General features: G+C 30.8%; 2 protein-coding genes across 14 annotated transcripts in view; one reads left to right on the forward strand and one right to left on the reverse strand.

Annotated features, from left to right (window-relative positions):
- Window positions 1-1,191: 1,191 nt before the first annotated feature.
- On the forward strand, window positions 1,192-3,197 carry LOC118067713 (tubulin alpha-1 chain). The gene is made up of 3 exons (XM_035084606.1): window positions 1,192-1,343; window positions 1,605-1,827; window positions 1,920-3,197. Exons 1-3 carry the CDS (start codon window positions 1,341-1,343, stop codon window positions 3,044-3,046), a joined length of 1,353 nt encoding a protein of 450 aa, XP_034940497.1. The 5' UTR covers window positions 1,192-1,340; the 3' UTR covers window positions 3,047-3,197.
- Window positions 3,198-3,906: 709 nt separating this feature from the next.
- The window catches only part of hts (adducin 1-like protein hts), a 28,580-nt gene continuing 11,595 nt past the window's right edge, over window positions 3,907-20,891 (reverse strand). For 2 of the 13 annotated variants that reach the window (XM_035084627.1, XM_035084628.1), the window contains 14 exons: window positions 17,657-17,791; window positions 17,383-17,569; window positions 16,479-17,308; window positions 16,252-16,388; window positions 16,044-16,161; window positions 14,683-14,706; window positions 13,811-13,924; window positions 13,589-13,681; window positions 13,304-13,499; window positions 13,081-13,218; window positions 12,939-13,010; window positions 12,625-12,768; window positions 12,418-12,489; window positions 7,343-12,002 (listed from right to left, as the gene is read on the reverse strand). In XM_035084627.1, the coding sequence (XP_034940518.1) occupies window positions 7,663-12,002; window positions 12,418-12,489; window positions 12,625-12,768; window positions 12,939-13,010; window positions 13,081-13,218; window positions 13,304-13,499; window positions 13,589-13,681; window positions 13,811-13,924; window positions 14,683-14,706; window positions 16,044-16,161; window positions 16,252-16,388; window positions 16,479-17,308; window positions 17,383-17,569; window positions 17,657-17,764 (6,573 nt within the window). In that variant the 5' untranslated portion in view covers window positions 17,765-17,791 and the 3' untranslated portion in view covers window positions 7,343-7,662. Of the gene's footprint in view, window positions 5,886-6,163; window positions 6,308-6,931; window positions 7,000-7,342; window positions 12,003-12,417; window positions 12,490-12,624; window positions 12,769-12,938; window positions 13,011-13,080; window positions 13,219-13,303; window positions 13,500-13,588; window positions 13,682-13,810; window positions 13,925-14,682; window positions 14,707-16,043; window positions 16,162-16,251; window positions 16,389-16,478; window positions 17,309-17,382; window positions 17,570-17,656; window positions 17,792-20,891 lie in introns of those variants that run through there. The other 11 variants (XM_035084634.1, XM_035084633.1, XM_035084635.1 and 8 more) reach the window with 11 other exon arrangements.

Genomic DNA, 20,891 nt, shown 5'->3' on the forward strand with positions numbered 1-20,891 from the left:
AAATTGTATATATGAAGTCATCTTTTATTTAAATTACAAATGTAATGTTATATTTCCTTACGGAACTTGACCATGACATAATACCTGAAATTTAGACCACAAGGAGAATATTTTCATTTGTTTTTCTGATGGGTCAAAATTATTTCAATAAAAAATCATCAACAAATAATTAAACAACTATTTATAAAGTAAATTATTCATGAATTTTAATATTTATCTGGCATTATAATCATTTGATATTTATATCTCATTAAAAGATGACCTTAGAAAGAGCTGAATATTATTGTCCAAATTTTACAGTCTTCAGGATACGAGTAATCAAATACTATTGATTTTTGTCAGGAAGGAAGTAACATGCGAATTTCAGCCTTCCAATTCGCCAACTGTCGTATCATGTTCTAATAATTTTCTGTTTTATATAAATATTTTCTCAGTCATTGACCGCTTTTCCCAATTACACCAAGAATTTTATGTTTTCAAGTCCAAAATATTTCTTCAGAGTTTTTCCAATTAATTTAATTTTGTTTTCATTTTCTGTTGCAGTAACTTTTGATAATTAAATTCCAAGCTACGAAATATCATTTTATTTATCTAAAAATATAAACTCTCCCACATACAGGGAATAAAAAAATTGTAACCATTTTTAGATTCCAGGACAAAGTAAACGTGTTGGTGCATGACACACCACAAGCTATATTGATTTAAAATTTTAGATGTAAAATAGGCTACAAGTTTCTAGATGTTGATGATGATTTCCTGATTGATGAACGTCATGTTTCAAATTAACATAACATCATATAAGGACGGAATAAAAATCTTAATTTGGTAAACTCAACCTCCTGCTGCAGTGACAGAAGAGAAAATATTCTGTCCTAAATAGGAAATAACCGACCATGTCAAATTCCATTTGAAAATGAAAATTAATTATCAAAAAATTTCGTCATAATTAATAATAACTATTAATATCTCATTATAGCTATTATTTTTTTTTTTATTATTTATTGTTATTAATAGATATATTCATGCTTGATAAAAATAATTGATTGATTGAATGAATGATGGGTAATATTTTTTAAGCGTAGTAACCGTTAATAACAGACGTTCGTAGGTACTGCGGTCGAAAACGAGCCAATCAGAGCACGAAAGCTGGGTGCGGTTGACGAATCAACGATTCTCTGAATAACGCTCAACCGAAGCTATAAAAGGGCGACGATCAGCTAGCGCGGAGTAGTCGTACGACAAACGGTTATACAGTTGTTTGCAGAAGCTCCATTGCCTGCTTCCGCTAACTATCTAATCTTCCGTCTTTTTCTACGAAAAAAAACTTAAAAAACTTCAAAATGGTAAGTAAATATCTCTATTGACTATATTTCGATTATATTGTAATAAAATTTACTGAAATATTGTGATAAATTGAGTGAAATTGCATCGCGTTGTTTCGTGATAGTTGAACGCCATTTTGTAACGGTTAAACGCCGGCCGGTCCTATACATATAAACGATGATTCATACATCTATTGATTAGTTTATAACAATCGGAATAGCTTTTTTATGACTTGTGTTTTATGAGTGAATAATAATTTTAAACTTTTTAATCTTTTTTAGCGTGAGTGTATCTCAATCCACGTTGGACAGGCTGGAGTCCAGATTGGAAACGCCTGCTGGGAACTTTACTGCTTGGAACATGGCATTCAACCTGACGGTCAGATGCCATCTGACAAAACCATCGGAGGTGGTGATGATAGTTTTAACACCTTCTTCAGTGAAACTGGTGCAGGAAAACATGTACCACGAGCTGTCTTCATTGATTTGGAGCCTACAGTAGTCGGTATGTCTACGAAAAATTTTTTATAATCAAAATCAATTTCTTACTTAAATTTAATTATTCAGGATTTTAACATTTATTATGAATAATTTCAGACGAGGTTCGAAGTGGCACTTATCGCCAGCTTTTCCATCCAGAGCAGCTTATCACTGGTAAAGAAGACGCTGCCAACAACTACGCTCGTGGACACTACACAATCGGCAAAGAAATTGTTGATTTAGTACTTGACAGAATCCGTAAACTCGCAGATCAATGTACTGGTCTCCAAGGATTCCTTATCTTCCACTCTTTTGGTGGTGGTACCGGATCTGGTTTCACATCTCTCCTTATGGAACGTCTCTCAGTAGACTACGGAAAGAAATCCAAGCTTGAATTCGCCATTTACCCAGCTCCACAAGTCTCTACTGCCGTTGTCGAACCCTACAACTCTATTTTGACAACTCACACAACCTTGGAACACTCAGATTGTGCTTTTATGGTTGACAACGAAGCTATTTATGACATTTGCCGCAGAAACCTCGACATTGAAAGACCAACCTACACAAACCTTAACAGGCTTATAGGTCAAATTGTATCATCAATCACAGCCTCATTGCGTTTCGACGGCGCACTCAACGTCGATCTCACCGAGTTCCAGACCAACTTGGTGCCCTACCCAAGAATTCACTTCCCCCTCGTCACCTACGCACCTGTCATCTCAGCTGAAAAGGCTTACCATGAACAACTTTCGGTCGCTGAGATTACCAACGCCTGCTTCGAGCCAGCCAACCAGATGGTGAAATGTGATCCACGTCACGGAAAATACATGGCCTGTTGTATGTTGTACAGAGGTGATGTCGTTCCTAAAGATGTTAATGCCGCCATTGCTACCATCAAGACCAAACGAACTATCCAATTCGTTGACTGGTGTCCTACTGGATTCAAAGTTGGCATCAACTACCAACCACCCACTGTAGTACCTGGCGGAGATCTTGCCAAGGTTCAACGTGCAGTCTGCATGTTATCTAACACCACCGCCATCGCTGAAGCTTGGGCACGTCTCGACCACAAATTCGATCTTATGTACGCCAAACGTGCATTCGTTCACTGGTATGTCGGTGAAGGTATGGAGGAAGGAGAATTCTCAGAGGCTCGTGAAGATCTTGCTGCTCTCGAGAAAGACTACGAAGAAGTCGGAATGGACTCAGCAGAAGGCGAGGGTGAAGGCGCTGAAGAATATTAAAAACTCCAGCGTTAATGAACCATCGAGCACACGTTTTTTTACTTCAAACACAGCTGCTATCAACATTCCTTGATTTGCTTCTTTAATCTTTAAAACTCAGGAAATCAAAGTAATTTTTTTACTCGATGGAAAATACATGACATGAATTGAATTTCTATGGATTTTATTCATTATTTATTCCTTTCCTAATTTCCTCAGTTAATTAATAAGTATTTTAATAATTAATAATGCGTTTTTGAAGGATAAAAATGAATCTTGTACAATTAAATTAAAATCATTTTATTCAAGTTCTTCTCAATTTCTTCATTATTTTTACATAAAACTCAAGGTAGATTTCATAACAATTTTTCGTTTACTAATTAATTAATGAAGTATTTTTTAATATAATTAAAACTTAATTGCCACATACTCGTTGATCAATTTAAAAGAAAACATAAGTGCACTTGAAAAAGATTTTTTGTGCTAACTACTACATATTTAGGGTAAAATATAATAAGAAGAACCAAATAATTATCACGGTTTCAAAGATTTTTAAGATTTCATTTTTGAAAATTGTCGAAAATCTTAATCAGTTGATTAAACAGTACAGATATATACAATTGTTGAAAGTGAAAAAAAAATTATTTCAGAATATTAAAATGTGTGAAGCACAATAAGTAATGTAAAATCATGGCCGTAACTAAAATTACTTTGTTATATATTTAATATTGTTATAATATATATGTATATATATTAACTATTACAATAGTAGCTTGCAATCATCATCATCATCGTTCAATAGTACAATAATTATTCTGTGTGCCTCGTCACCGAGTATGTGCCGCGAGCGTATTATTCAATGATTGTGTAAATTTTCTTAATTTTTTTTTTTTCCATAGTATTTTCTGTTTTATTTATTTTTCTTCATTATTTTAATTTAATCATTTCGTAATAATGATAATTAATCGTGTACAAGCGTGCAACAAGAAGAGTAGAGTAGATCTACTCAATTCACAATATCTCCTCCATAATTATTTATTTTCATTTATTATCTTTTTATTATTCTAACAATAAATTGACGAAAAAATGTATTTATTTCTCATACTTTGTACAAAGAAAAGATAAACTCGCACTTTCTCGGGAGTTACATCACACAATTATTTTTTCATATTTCTTTTCACTTTACGCTCTAGTCATTCATAATACAATTAATATCCACAACGATTGGTGCCGAGTAAAAATTAATTAGTTAGAATTAGAATAAAAATTATCAATTATCCGAGCACTCATTATGATGAAATTAATTAGCTCAAGATATATAAAAACTACTTGGTTCAGTTTATTATCAAATAATTAGAATGTAATTCATTAGAAGACAAAGGTAATTATTTTATCAATGAAACATATCTTTTTTTATTAAGTTTAATGTTATCTTTAGACCGAGATAATTATTTCAGGATTAAAATTTATGTTAGACTGTCCATCATCACATGCAAGTTGTATATTTCTACATTTTTCATTTCTCTAAACTATTTTTAATACTTTTCATACATCTTTTCTCCACTTTGTGTAATTGTTTCAATTGATGCATCGGCACCATTAACGTTGCAATCTTCTCATTGTGTTCCAGTCGCTTTATAAACGACACGTTAAAAAAACAATACTCTTTATAAACAAAAGGAAAAATTTGTTAATAAATGAACAATGAAGAAGCAACACACACTTTTTTTTCACATATAATTAATCGCGACGCCACACCAATAATTCTCTTTTTCTTCTTAAATTTTCGATGCAAAGCGCGCGAGTGCAAGAAAGCTAGGCCATTTATTAAAAGTATTAATGAAGAATATTCTTCTTTTTTTTATTTTTGACGTAAAAATATTTATAATTAACGAATTAGAATTTTATTATATTTGTTTGTATATACGAAAGCTAGATTAAGATTAAAAGAGTATCTGAACTTTTGTCATTCCCTAATGTATAATAAAATTTCCGATAAAATCACCTTTCAAATCTCACTTTTACATTTTAAACTTGATTATTATTTGTACCAGCTTAAAGCCAAACGCGGCTTTTTTTAATTGTTAATTAATTAATCCTCTTCATTTTTTATTTTAGTACCGATTATTACGATTATAACAGATTGCTGCAAAAATTGCATAATTTTTCAATAAGTTTTTCAGATTAAATTTTATAATTCAAGTTAATTTTTTTTTTTTTCATTATTTATACTTCATTTTATTTATTTATAAATTGCCCATTCCAAAGTTATTTCATTAATCTCTATCGTCAATAAAAATACAAATAAATATAAGAATCAAAAGGGCTCAAAATAACAATGAATTGTTTAAAAAATTAATACATTTTTATATTGTACATGAATTCATCATACTGATTTATTGACGACAGTGATATAACATGTCTTGATTTTTCATTCCATCTTACTTATGCTTTATTTATTTATCATTATTTAATAGTATTATTATTATTATTGGCTTGCCCACTCCCTATCATGATTCAGAAATTCCATTACTATTCTCGTGCGTATGAGAATTTAATTTGGGAATGGGACAGCTATGATTTCAATCTTTTTCTTAAATACATCATGCGATGATTAACAAATTAAAAACGTAAAAACATTAACAATACAATATAGTTTCCTATCATAGATGTAATGTGATGGCAGTCTTGAGTCCTGGAAAGATGCTGTGATTGTTGCTCGGTTGTTACAGGCGGTTGTTTTTTTTTTTATTTATTTTATTTTTATGTTCCTTATCTTCTTCGTTTTCGTGTTTTTATTCATCATACTTAAATATTGAGTCAATTTTTACTTATGGTAAGCTTTTTTTTGTGGCAGTGTCTGGAAAAATATAAAAAAAAAAATTAGTAACAATTTTTAACTTATTTAAATTAATTATTATAAATGTCTTTAAATTGAACTCCAATCTTATCACTTTTAATAAATTTATTAATTAATGATTAAAAAAAATTTCTACTAAAGAGCTTCTAATAAATCCTATGCAATTGGCTCTAAATGCAACTTAAAGAGCGCAAATATTTTTTTATAATTATATTTGTTACAAATTAATTATTATTTACGATCAAACTGAAAGGTTAATAATAAAAAAAAATACGTACCCTAGTAAGAACTACCTACGCCTCGACAGGCTTCTTCTTCTCTTTCTTCTTTTTAAGGAAGGATGGCGTTCTCAAACCCTTCTTCTTCTTCTTCTCCTTCTTGGGTGATTCCTCGCTAACGCTCACGTCCTGCGACATGGAACCCTTAACATGGAAGGTCCCAACCATAAACATAAACCCTCATGCACATGCAATCTATCCACTTTAATTTTTTGTTTTTAAATTGAAATGAATTTATGATAATAATAATTCATGCAAGCAGCTTTATTTAGCCAGTGGCACTAAATAAATCGTTCTTTCCAAGTTAAAATCAAAAATATCTAGCTCTATGATAAAAGTTTAAAAATTATTTCAGTATTTTATGTTATATGAAATGATTTAAAGTAGATAAATGAATGGTAATGACAATGAAATACGTGGATGAAGATGATGATCAATTATAGTTGGAGACTTTCCTCATTCAACACTCGTTGATACCATGATATCCCTAGTTTTTTAGATGGAAAATACTCTGGTCAGGTTTTATTGAGTCTAAAGTCTTTAAAAATCACTGGATTTTAATATAATTTTTTACCAATAAATAATTATCAATTTTTGTTTGGCTAATAGACAGAAGATATCTCTTCCAATAAAATATACTAAAAATGATTAGTAAATAGTATGAAGAGAGTCTTGAGAACCAGTGAGAGATGAAGTGTGTGCTATGAATTAGTAAATAAATTGAAAAAAGTATAAATAAATAATAGATAAATCTGAAATAAAACAAACCTCCTTGCTGCTGTGAGAAAATGTACTGTGATGTGCATCTGAATGATCTCCATTAACTGTATTTTCCCCTATAACACAAAAAAGACGTTAGTTTTTATTTTTATAAATCCAAGCGACTTGTAAAAAACTTTATTACATGATTATTATTTACTTTCAGTGAAAAAAAGGAAAAAAAATATTTGCGTTGTAAGTGTGGGAAAATAGTGGAAAAATACCTTACCTCAAGATGAAATTTGTTAGCTTGGTGATGTTCAAGTATTTTTTTTGCGAATCAAAGGTTCGTGCGTGCTAATGTGAAAAGTTGCAATAATGTAGGCAAACATAAATGCTTGTCATTTGGTATGAAAGAGCTTGCATGAGATTATTTCTTTCATATCCATGAAATATAATAAAATGATGGTGAAAAAGAAATAAACAGGAAATTGTTTTATTACTATAGAAAATACAAAGAGTGATTTTACACAAGAAATGTTAATTAAAATTGCTTAGATTTCCTAATATCCAAGTTATTTATTATTTAATTAATTAAATATTAATCTTGCCCAGCAATGAAGTAAAAATATTAAAGACATTAAGCTCAATGCGTTAAGCTATTATAATTATTTTAACATAAAATTATTTTAATCATTTTCATAAACATTCAATAATAAAGAAGAAAAATGTTAAACTTAAAATAAAAAATTGTTTCATTATTTGTAAAACAAAACGCAACTATGTCTAAACGATTTTTTCTATTTTTCGACGTTTACAACAGAATTTAAACTATTATTATTACTACTACTTAAAGAATCAGTCAAACTTATTTTGGCAACAATTTGACATAGAGTAGTATCTTCATATTTTGGTGGAGTTTTTAACGGTGATACTTTAAGTTTTTCATAATGTAATTCTTCACCAATTACATTTCGTTCTAATCTAATAAAATCACGTGTTTCCATTGAATAAGTCATAATACAAGTACTGCATACTTCATCAGATGGATTTCCATCAAGACTTGCATATGACAGTTCATTATATTCAATTTTTTTTTGTACTTCGTAATTCATGCTACTTCTATCATATATTTCTTTATAAGCTTTAAAATATTTCGTACAAACAGAACATTTTTTTAATTCAGGTTCCTCTGAATTCTTAGGCTTATCGACACTCTCATAGGCTGAAGAAACATCTCCCATATTAACAGTAGTATCACAAGGATTCAAATCACAGGTTGAAAAAGAATCAGACTTTCTTAAATTAGACGAAATATCAGCACTATATGTAATATCTCGTTCTGTTTCTGAATTATAATCACTTAATGTATAAGTATCTTCGCTATTTACTCCTGTTGAGTATTTAGACTCTAAATCATCTTCTTCAGCACTTATACAATTCATCTCATTACTTTGGTTAGCTTGCATGGATACACTAGTGTCATGGCAAGAATAAAAATTCGTAGTCATTGATGACATAGCTATTGATTCATCTTTGTCTGAATCTATATCTACTACTTCAATTGTTTTTACTTCAAGTAGATCTGGTTCTATAATAAGTACGGAATCATCAACATTTTCAATTATCTTTGGTGTTTCTTCTTCTATTAAAATCTGCAGCAGACTAGCTATAGCTTGACTTTCTGTTTCTTCAAAAATCATGCTACTTTCATTACTCAAGTTCTCTTGTTCCGTAGATGAACTCTGTTGGATTGGTTCATTAAGTTCATCATTAAAATATTCTGACATTTGAACATCTCGGCAGTGTTCATCTTCTTGGGGTTTATTAGAACTTTCTTCACATTTGTCACCTTCAATCACAGTCTCTGTATGGACTAGCTCAGTTTTTTCTACCTCTTTTGCTATATCATCAGCTTCTTGTTCATTCTCTTCATCTTCTGTATCTTCTACTGGCATTGTATCTTCTAAGTTCGGTGGAATAAAAATATTATCTTCTTTTTCTGTTATTTCATCAGCTTCCTCAATAGCAGGCAGCATGAATTTATTTCTATCTATTATTTCTTCCTTCTCATTTTCCTCTTCAATACATTCAGCTTCTTCAGTAATTGCAGATAATGTAGGTTTAGTTTCAGTATTAATTTTTGAGAATAATGAAATATGCTCATTTGAGGTCAAAGAATCACAAGCCATTTTTATATTATTATTACTTATTACATCATCTACTGCTTCATATTCTATAAATGACCCGTCCACATCGTTGGAACGAATTTCATTGCAGCTACGTTCTATTTCTGCTTCATTATTATCCCACATTTGAGTAATATCTTTTTCTACAACATCACTTATTGTATCTTCTGAATCTTCTTCAGATTTCTTACTTTTATCTTGTTTGCCTTCATACTCAATTAAACAAAAATTTATTCTTCTCATAGAAAGTTTAACTTTCTCTTTGCTATTATCAGACTTGGTGTCATTATCTGTCATTGAAATAGTATCAGTTAATTCATGCTCTTCAATGGCCTCTTTGTCTAAAGATACATTGACTTCTGTCGGTGAAAATTCACTCATTTCCGTATGACTAGGATTTTGGTCATTGGAATTCAATATAGTATCACTAGAATCTTCACTCTTATCTGATTGATTATTTAAAATTCTTTCACATTGTTCCTTAAACTGTTGAACAGCTTCAGAATAATTTGCCAATATCATGTTTTCAGGTGAATGATTAGAATTCAAAGAATCAAACGAATATTGCAAGTTAGCATTTGATTCATCATTCGAATTTTCAATTGACTGCTTTATAATAAGCTTCAATTGATTTTGATAGACGTCAGATTGATCAGAGCAAAGTTGCTGATCATCTAAATAATCAACAATACTGAGAAATTCGTCTCTTATCACTGCTTCATTTGGAGTATTAGAGTCAATATCATCAATAATTTGTTTTATGTCATTAATTAATTTTTCTGTATCACCTCCATCAACATCTGACATTTCTTGATCATTTAAATCTCCCTCTACAGATGTTTCTATATTTCTATTGTCACTGAGATTACTTTGCATTTCTTTCAGTTCTGTATTTACACTTTCTTTAACTTTTTTGATATTAAAACTTTCTGTAGTAGAAGACTCTGAAGTTGAATTACTTTCTTGAGAAGAGTTTTTGTCAATAACATGGTGTATTAATTCATCAACAACAATAAACTTTTTTCTTTTTCCTTCATCATTAGAGTTATTGAACTTCTCAACTGGCTGTTGAGTAATTTTATGAATAATTTCACAAATCTCTTCTTTTTCTTCTTGATTTTCTTGTTTGATTTCAACATTACAAGCTTGAGAAGATTCTTCTTCTAAATTCGAACAAGCTACAGAGATAACATCATCAACAATATCAGCAGCTTTAAGCAAAGCTTCACGTTCCCCAAGACCTGCAATTATTTCATTCACAGACGTTGTGATGTCTTCATGGAAAGTGGCCTCATCAGATTCTTTTAATTCGGCTACTGTTGAGTGCGGTAGTTCCAATAAATCTGATTCCTCAAGGGAACAAGGTTCGTCTTTAATACACACACTTTCTTCAGTTTCTTCATGACTGTCGGTATCCATTTCAATAGAATTATCAAAGAGATCTATTGTTTTATTCAAATCTATCACTCCTTTGGGATTTTTGTTTAATCTATTTACAAAAGGTTCATCCCATTTGAAAGGAGATAGTTCATCACGTACATCGTCAGGCGAAAGATTTTCCAATTCAACTGGATCATCTAGAATTAAACATTGTGGACATTCTTTACCACAAGTAATATGCTCTTTATTTGTATCATCATCATCATCGTCTATACCTGTTGGAGTTAAACGATAAATTGTACTCATGGAAGTGGAGTTCAGATTGTATTTTATTGATACACCAGTATCTGGAAGATGAAAATTGTAAGTCGATAATGATTTAGTAGGAGTCAAGTTTACATTTATACTATTGATTACTTCAGTCATACTGTCTTCTCTTTGATAATGTTTACTAATCGGTGATGAATATCTCCATGGTTGGTTTTCATTTATTTCTCGATAAAATGAATCTTCCATTTCATCTGCTAGCTCATTTAACCATTTTTCATCATCTTCAATCGGTGGGACTACTTCTATAAAATCTTTACCAGAGGCCAGCTCTTTTTCTATTGCTCCTCTTTCAACAACAGTTTGTTGACTTATTATATCTTCAGCAGAACTTTGATCTTTTTCTGGAGATCCAGTAGTTTCTATAACTTTTGTATCAATTAATTCTTGATTTACTTGAGTATCATCCAATGGAGTTACAGAATTTCCATTTTTATCATGAGCTTCAACTTTAATTGTCTTGTCAAAACTTTCTGTTGTCTCTCTATTATCATTAACATTACCATTAATGTCTTCTGTATTTATTATTTCAGTAGTTTCTTCTATCGGCAATATTTTATTCTCAATCTTTATAGTTTTCTGTGTTAAAAAATATTCATTATCTAAAATATTTTTCTGTCTGTTATTTTTATGCAAATTCTTGTTATTCATAGCTGCTTCTACTAAACGAGGACTTTCTAAATCTTCTAATTTTCTAGCATGAGAAAGTGCCAGTCGTGGAATTTTAGACAAAGATAATTTAGGATAATTTGGACTTAAAGTAGAAGACACATGATTTCTTTTTCGGTTTTTTAAAGACTGTTTGCATTCTTTCGTATCAATAAAAGAATACTTTGCAATAAGGTGCTTAACTGTTCCATTATTTGATGCAAATCTATTATCAATGTTGTTATTATTATTATTTGGTTCTTTAATAAATATATTAGAATACTTGCGAATAGGCATTTTAAGAATTAGATTAAGACTATCATGACTTCCGTTTCTATAAGCATTATAAATTTTATCATATTGATCGAAAAAGTACTGTCTTTTCAACATTCGCGGGCTCAATGGTAGTTTAGATGAAAATTCATTACGATTATTAATTTGATACTTTTTGAAAGGTATGTTTAAACGAATAGGGGTCATTGGCACTGCAGTAGTGCCCGTTTTAGCCACCTCTAGACGTGTTTCTTCGTAGGTTTTCACGCGCCACCAAGCATATTCTTGCATCTTGAACTCGCTGCTGTCATCGCCCGACTCATCTGGAAAAGCACATTGTCCAAACACTCCTAAAGCGACCGCTCTATATTTTGTTATAAAATCTTCACACACTGATGGCTTTTTGCTTTACTAACCGCTCGCACCATCAGTACTAATTCAAGTTAATTTTATTTAATAACAAAAGAAAAATTCTTTAAGGTATTAAGAAAAAAAGAAGAAGCAAAATTGACTAAATATGAAGCTGACATCAAGCATTTATCCAAGCAAAGTGCGAGCGTTTAGTGATAAGTTGATGATAGAATTGATGTTTATTAGCAGATTGATGATAAAATAAATATTTAAATGAAAATAAAGCGGTGGATTTTTCTATTTACATTTGGAGCATGCAGTTGTGATAATATTTAATCAAATTTAGTATTGATTTCTCATTAATGAAATAAATAGCAATCAATTTACCTTGCTTACGATTATTCCTTGAATCAATAGCATTGCGTCTCATTTCATTCAAAAATTCTGTCGTTGCATCCACTACAAATTAAAAATAAAAGTGCATGCAAATATTAATTTTGAAATATAACTTTAAATTTTGAATATTTAAAAAAAAAAGATAAATAAACAGTACGACGTTTAAAAATTATTTTTGACTCGACCTAACACTCTTACCTCCAATCTTGTGATGGTTAGTTAATAAAGCTGAATCAGTTTTTTTCTGAATTAAGGGCTGTTGAGCAGATGAAGGAGGCGCCGTCACCGTAACAGCAATATTTGAATTTGCTGTTCTAACATTATCATGCACATGCATCTTTCCTAATTCATGCATAATGATGGATGGATATAAAAAGCATGCATTAATAAATGTCTATAATTTATTGTAGAGTGTATAAATCTGTTTGTCGTATATTTAAATATTTTTTCCCGATAAATACGTGTGAAGTTAAATAATTTAGGTAATAAATTAATAAGGTTGGAAAATATACCATCACTTAGAACAACTTCTGCTTGACTTGGAACAGGCACGTGTTTCTTTTCTATCCGCAGTACACGAGGTTCTAAAATAAAATAATTTATATTTATAAATATTCGCTAAATTTATTTTGATTGATAGAAAATGAATATTACCATCTCGGCTTTCTTCTTCGGTTTCTGATGTCACAGAAATGGGTGACTGGATAGGACTTTTGGCAGTGCTAGATTCATGTGTTGCTCGACTAATATTAAATGACGATAATGCTTCTGATTCAGATTGAGATTCGTCATCTGTGAAATTAATTAATAATAAAAACAATCAATACCAGATATTTAAATCATTTTGTGAATGATATTTCTTGATAATAAGATTTACATAAATCTCCTTTAGTTTTACGCTCGACTTCTTTTTTATATTGATCGAGTTCTTGATCCGTGACAGCGTCGAAAGGATTTTTGGCATAAGGAGTTTTATACACCATCGCATTGTGTTGGAATCCACGTTGGATAATGCCTTTACTGGCGGCGCCAACCAAAACTACTTGTTCCCCAGTGCCACTTATTGTTGCGTCCTATATCGATATAGAAAATAATATTATTATCATAATTATGTACCAAGTACCTTGGCTAGGTATTTTTGAAAAATGTTTAATTATTTTACCTGCATCTTTTTAGCTTCTTCCCAAGACACACCTTCCAGAATGTGTGATTGTGGTCCTGCTGAAATTTTTTCTGACCGGCGGTAATCTTTTATCTATCAAAATTAAATGTTTGAAAAAGATTCATTTATTTGTCTCTTAGGTGTATATTAAATTAATTACAATAGTAAATGATAATAAGATGAATTATCAAGTATAATTAAATTAAGGGTAAAAATACATACCTGCTGCTGTAATTGCTTGAACTCCTTTGGATTTGTGTTTTTCGGTACAAATTGGAGGGCACTATCAATCCTTACTGGTGTGCTGCTATGAGTTGGCGATCCATCAGAGACCCACTGCAGACAAAACCAGAATTTGTTAAAAAACCCGATTAAATATTTAATCATTTTTCTGTATAAAAGCGCTATAATTAAGCTGTTTAAAATGACTCGATAAAATGTGTGCCTGTATCACGATTCTCGATGGTTTTTTATTTTCTCAAAAGCAAAAATCATTCTAATATTTATGACAAATTGTTACAACTGGAAACTCGACAAATCTGGTTTTGTCAATGCAGTGGATGTATACCAAGGCCACCGAGAATTTCATATGATGACCAACAGGCACACATTCATTCAGAGTCATTGTGATATGATTAACTACGGATGCGTGTAACGCCTGATTAAGTTTATGAGTCGAAAAAATTATGAAGGTTATAATTAATTAATTTTATTGCTGAAGTAATTGAAAAAGTAAATTAATTCTTAAATAATAAGTATAAAGTCAAAAAATCGATTTTTCAATGTGTTTGATGACAAGAAAAAATACCATAAGTTTCCTAACGATCATGAAAATATGAAGTGTTGTTATTATATATATGAATGATGAAATTAATTAGTAATCAACGCTGAAGAAAAAAATTAAATTAAAAGATAATCAATCAATGTATCCACATGCGTGCCGAAAGCCCTTTTTAACCTAAAGAAAATCAGAGAAATAAAACATGACCAGTGACTTTTAGCAATAGATATATGAATAAAAATAAGTAATGATAATAAAAAATTAATTAACGACTTAATCCATTAAAATCCGAGTAATCTGTCATTGTGATTACCTCCTCAGCGTTTTGATCCACCCACTATAAATAAAAACAAGCCAAGAAAACGATAATATTAGAAACAGGTCGTAATTAATGACTCTACGTTTTACTATAAATGATAGAACAATCAAAAATCAAATAAAAAAGAATATTCTTAATTTTATAACACGATTTAATACCCGAAAACTATACTCTTCACTCCACATTCACACGCATGCCCTAAGTTCTAGTAGTATTTTTATGAAATCATCAACTCGTACTTTCGAATAGCGATTGTACCTTTATTGGAATAATATCGAAAAGCTACAAGAGAAATAAACAATGACAGTCTTATTTTTAACGTAGTTACTGTATCTAGAGAATTTTTTCTGGGCTTAAAAGCAATTAATCATGATGATGATTTAGCTAAAAAATAGTAGCTTCATGAAGCTATACATGATTCGATGTCTTGCATCATTTTGATATTTTTTTTTTTAATATCAACTGACATTTCTGAATAATCTTGCACTCGAAAAAAATTATAGCTTTTAATATTGCACATCTATCCAAACGTATTTTACAAAAATCATCATTGGAATGTACATAAAGATTTTTATCAAAAATTAATGGAATGTATGAGAATAAAATTGAATGAATATCACCAATCGATCAATTGAAAATTATTTTGAATAAACGTGCATTTTATAATACATCATCTGTGTATATTTAAATTTGTTTATATATTTATTTATATATTTATATATTTTTAAAAGCTTTAGGCTTTACTGTAAGCATGATTTCTGATTACTTTGCACAATAATCTCATTAGTAAAAACACGTAGACATTTTAATAGATTATTATATCAAAGCATAACACATAGAAACATTTATGAATTTCATTATTATATAAAATCTGTTTCTTTTTCAAGAGTAAAAACAGTCAGGGAATATATAGATAGACTGATAATTCATTTGATTTACGTACTTGGTTTTTTTTTTCAATCTAAACAACACTCGAGTAATTAAACTCTTTAAATTCAATGTATGACAGAACCATGATTAAATATTATACTTTTTCATACTATTGATTTGAGGTAAATCTAGGTAACTTTTTTTTAACTTGTAGTACTTTCTAATTGTTTGATAAAATTAGAGTAGAATTGACTAGCTGCTATAGTGAATTTTTTTTCAATGAAATTTTGACGTTAATCTCTGAATCATAGAAACTGAGAATAAAAATTGTATCGCAGTTTTGTTTAATCTTAAAAATATTGATAACCTATTGATCACTGTATAATTTTATATCATGTTGACTAATTCTTTCAATGTGGAATGTTTAACTTAAATCTTTAAATAGCGAATTACTCAGTTTTATTTTCAAAAGTAATGACTTCTACCTTGGTGATCTTCTTGGGATCCGGTGTGCCGGTCTCGAGAATTTCCACCTTTTGATAAACATTAGGAGAATTCAACCAACGTGATCTATCTGCTCCTTTACGACCACCTTTCCATAATCTAAAGGAATAAAAAAAATTCATTATTAATATTATTTGATACTGTATAATTATTAATTCTTATTGATTAATAGATAAAAGTAAAAATTACCCTTGTTTATAAAGTTCTTCTTCTTCCAACAAATATCCAAGAGATGATACTGCAGGAGGTACTTCGACATCATTTCTAGGTCTTGGAGGTTCACTCTTAATCAATGGATGTCTATAAATGTATCCAGTACGGAAACCCTGAGAAAAAAAAGCACAAAGATATTAAAAGATCTTGAAAAGATAATTATAATGAAAAAAAAAGGTGTTAAAATAATCAAATATCCTTACAGCATTGTCCAGCATTCTCATAAGAGCTTCAAATTCAGTTCCACCGATTCTCCAACGTTTTTCTAATTTCTCAGCCAACGGTGATGGTTCTATGATTGCACTAGAAAATGGAACCGGTGGTTTTCTCGATGCTTCAAATATCGCCTTTCTTGCTTCCTCAGTTAAAAGATTTAGATTATCCAAACCTACAGGCATGAGTTTCAACTGTGTTTCACAAGCAAGGACAGTATTATAAACATTGTAGAATGCTTCTTCAACAGTTTCACCGCAACATAAAGCACCACGGTTTGTCAAAAGCATAACTTTATTGATGGGGCCAAGATTTCTTGTAATTTTTTCACGCTCTTCAGGTTCAACTGTTTCACCAATATATTGATGGGTCGATACTTCACCAATAACAACACTCTCTTGACCAAGAGGAAGCAGGCCACCTTTTAAGGAAGACACAGCTGTGACAGTCGGTGTCGTAATGTGAATGATACATTTAATATCAGGTCTGGCAGCATGTATCGTTGAATGAAGCTGAAAACCAGCTACATGTACACCAAAGTTTGTTGTGCCTTGTTCTACGACTTGACCTTGCATGTCAACCTTCACCAAACTCGAGGCAGTAACTTCGTGATAGAGTAAACCATAAGGATTAACAAGAAAATGCTCTTGGTCTTGATTTAATCGAGCTGTTATTTGACCACCAACTCCTTGAGTCCATCCATACAAATCTAGGAGCCTAAAAACAGCAGCCAGCTTGCAACGAAGTACTTTTTCACCCCTCTCGTAACCTTTTGCTTCAACTCCTCGAATATCATTAATAGGCACCACGCAGTTAGAGTCTAAAAGATAACAAGTAATCAATAAATTAACGTTCTTTTGTTGTAAAAACCTTCTGATATGATTTTAGACTTACTTTTGAACACATTAGAGTTAAAACGAGCGCCTTGAGCACCCATCATATCCGATATTTGTTGTAAAAGTCCAGAAGGACCTGATCCGTCCTTCAGTTGTGTCTCAATAATACGTTCTAATTCTTCTTTAAACATTTTCGAATTCATTATAAGTTCTACTCTCTTCCTTCTCTCCATTTCTCTCATGTCCTGCAAAAAAGGAAATTGAATGAAATACATTCTATAGATTTACATCAGACAAATTGCTCTACTTTATTGGGAATGAGAAATACTTACAGCATCAATATCAGCTGGTCTCATCTTGCTTTTCTCTTCTTCTGTAAGTCCATCCACTACACCATTTGTGTGAGGCTCGGATAGTTCCTGCTGACTTGTGTCCGCCATCCTCGGGCCTCCCCCAGATAACAGCGACTGTTGACAAAGCAAAAGAAACATTTATCAGTATCTATAAGTCTTGGGCTTATCTTTAGCTTTACATGGATAATACTCTAGTCTATTTAAATTTTGTTATCCTCTCGAACCTCATCATTTTCATATTCCAAAATGAATTTTGTATTATTTACTAAAGTTTCTAAAAAAGCTTGATTCACCGTATGAACTAAAAATGTGACATGTATCATTCTTTCATTACTTTTACACCAACAATAAAAATATATTTTAAAGTCATGAATGTTTTTTTTCAAACTTTGTTTAAGACAAGGACAAAATTATCCATTAATTTTCGTTCTGTGATAGCAAATAACGATAGCACGAGTTCTTATAAGAGCTTCTAACAAACTAGCAAACCGATAAGGAGGCCTTTGGCATCTAGCATATAAGTTGTTACATCACAGCTCTCCTTTGCGCATTGTCGCAGCAGGCAAACTTATGTTAAACGATAATCAATTCGACCGACTTTTATTGGTTTTAGAAAAAAAGAAGCATTTAAACTTTAAACATAGCAGGAAAATGTCCAATATCCAAAGCTATTAGTTATCATAACATCTGAAGTATGAATAAAATGAAAAAATTCAATCTCTTTATTTATCTTGGAATACCACACTCGAACAAGTGTTTTATCGTATATCAATGATTCTCCAACAATCTTAAACATGGAAAAATAATCAATTCATCATCTTATCAGTTTACCATTCCCCAGTTTAGTGCTTATTACATTGTTAAACTGGAAACTATGTATCAGAGACTGGTTATCACTATTAACATGAGCAATATCTCTTTGAGTATTTCTCTTACAATCTCTCGACATGCATCTTCATTCGCGTGTGTCTCTTTTCCAACCAACATACAGTTACAATCGTAGTAAGTACAAAGACGTGAATGACCTTTATCACAAGTGGCAAAACGAGAAATGACGTCAGACATAATTTGTTGATTTAAATTGAGCCTAGTAAATTTACCTCGGAGTTTCAAAGCTTTATGGGCTCTCTCAGTGACTGATCGTTTATAAAGTACATTTTATCAGGATGATCAATTAATTCATTCAATTTAATCGTCTTGTGATAGTTAACTGAGACTATCCCTTTCATGTTTTATTTTCTGATGTTCTTTTTAATCAATCGATTAGATAAAGAAATAGACTATTATATGGATAAAAAAAACCCTACCCTTGTGAAACAGAAAGTATTGCTTTGAATCATTTGAGATGACTTTTATTCCTCAAGGCGATAGGTTTTGTGCAGGCGTCTCGGATAAATACACAAGTAAATGGGGCATTTTATTCGTCCTAAGTTCCAAGCTAATAATAAACTTGGAAATCATACTACAAAAAGACGCCACGCCTTCATTTCTAACTGCTTTAATCATTAGAGTTACTTGAATATTTCCATTTTTCTATCACAAATATTAATTCCGGTCGATAAAAGGTTCTGCTTCGTTGCTAGGATATCTTTTGGGCTACATTTTCTTATCTAAGTCAATATTTCCTTGATTAAATTAATTATTTATTAAGAAGTTTATTAGATTAAAACTGATTCTTTTGTGTGGTTTACTGAATAAATAGATAAAGGGAAGAGCAATTTAGAAATAAGATTCCTTTATTTTCGTTGGAGATTATTAGATAGAAAAGGCACCTTCCAAGGTCTATTAAAAAGATAATTGCTTGTAATTGATGACAAATAGACCATAAAATGAGGATTTTTCGCACAGGTCAGTGTGTCGATGGGACTGGTATCCGGAATTCGTAGTGAAAAGGAAACTTCTACCTGGCAACCAGCAATGGATCAATAGGAAGACTCGAGTTTAGCACGTGTCATTACTATACAAACACACAAAATACAGAGTAGTAAAATCATTATTATACATCTATAGATATATTGTCTTTACATTTTTTTTTTCTACTTGGTACCTTTTATCTTTTATTTTACCCCACCATGCTGTGGCAATTTCCAACCCCTAAAGTCCAGAACCCTCGACTTTATTTCCTCCCCCATCGCCTTTATGGCGCCCGTCTGGTTTGAAGAATGTTGAATAAAATAACTCTTAGTGGTATAATAGAAATAAAACATGATATACTTGATAAATTAAGAAAAATTAACTTGAAGGACAAGTTCATAAGCTTGTTTATAAAAGGGAAAATTTAATTCCGAGGTTTATTATTGATTTGTAGCATAAATCAATACTAGGACACCAAGAAAAATCTTATTTATCTGTTAATTGTGATATGTTACTATTTTTTTTTGACACTCCTGGTCTAAAAAGAAGTGAAAGCAAGAAATAATGAGTGCTAATAATTAAAGTTAACATGTTGATAATTGATAAGTAGTATAATTAAAATATTATTCTTGATAGATTTATTAATTTTTTTTTTTGTTTAATTGAAGAAGAGTAACATGTTATTCATTCATTCAATCTGATTGCTCTCTTCTGAGCTATTAATAAGATATATCTGGGTCATTCTTATAAGCTTCTATCATGATCTATGTTGATGTGATGCATAAACAATGAATTAATCTTGTCAACCTGTATGCAACATGTGTCTACAAGTGTAAACATAAGTAGAACATTTATTCCACCATACTTTTAATCATATCAACATCATTTATTCCTCCATAGTCTAGAGTTTCAGAGGGAAAAAAAATTTTTTACACTGAAAATTGGATTTAGATATTGTATTACGCATGATTAAAAGTGCGTCTAGACTTGCTGTGTTGGCAAATTCTGGATACAAAAAAAAAAAAAAATCAAAGAAATGAAGGAAATTCATTTGTTTGATGACGCAGTGTCTAGCATATCATGAATCCAAAAAAGTGCTTGGTTAGTTGAGGGTTGAATTGCATGGGAAAAAAAAAAGAATGAAAGGGAAAAAATTATAAGGGTGTGAGGTTTGTTGAGACAACGAAGCCACATTGGATGGATTAATTTTATTCACTACTCATAGACACTCCTTTTATTTTATTTTTTTTTTTCTACATTTGTAATTAATTTTCCTGAGGTAACATTTGTCTTCATTTCATTCATATTAAAATTCGTCGTAGTCAAGATGTAAATGAGAAATATAAATTACATAAATCGA

The sequence above is a fragment of the Chelonus insularis genome, unplaced genomic scaffold (assembly GCF_013357705.1).
Source record: "Chelonus insularis isolate UGA/USDA-ARS -01 unplaced genomic scaffold, ASM1335770v1 contig_397_pilon, whole genome shotgun sequence".
Lineage (NCBI taxonomy): Eukaryota > Metazoa > Arthropoda > Insecta > Hymenoptera > Braconidae > Chelonus > Chelonus insularis.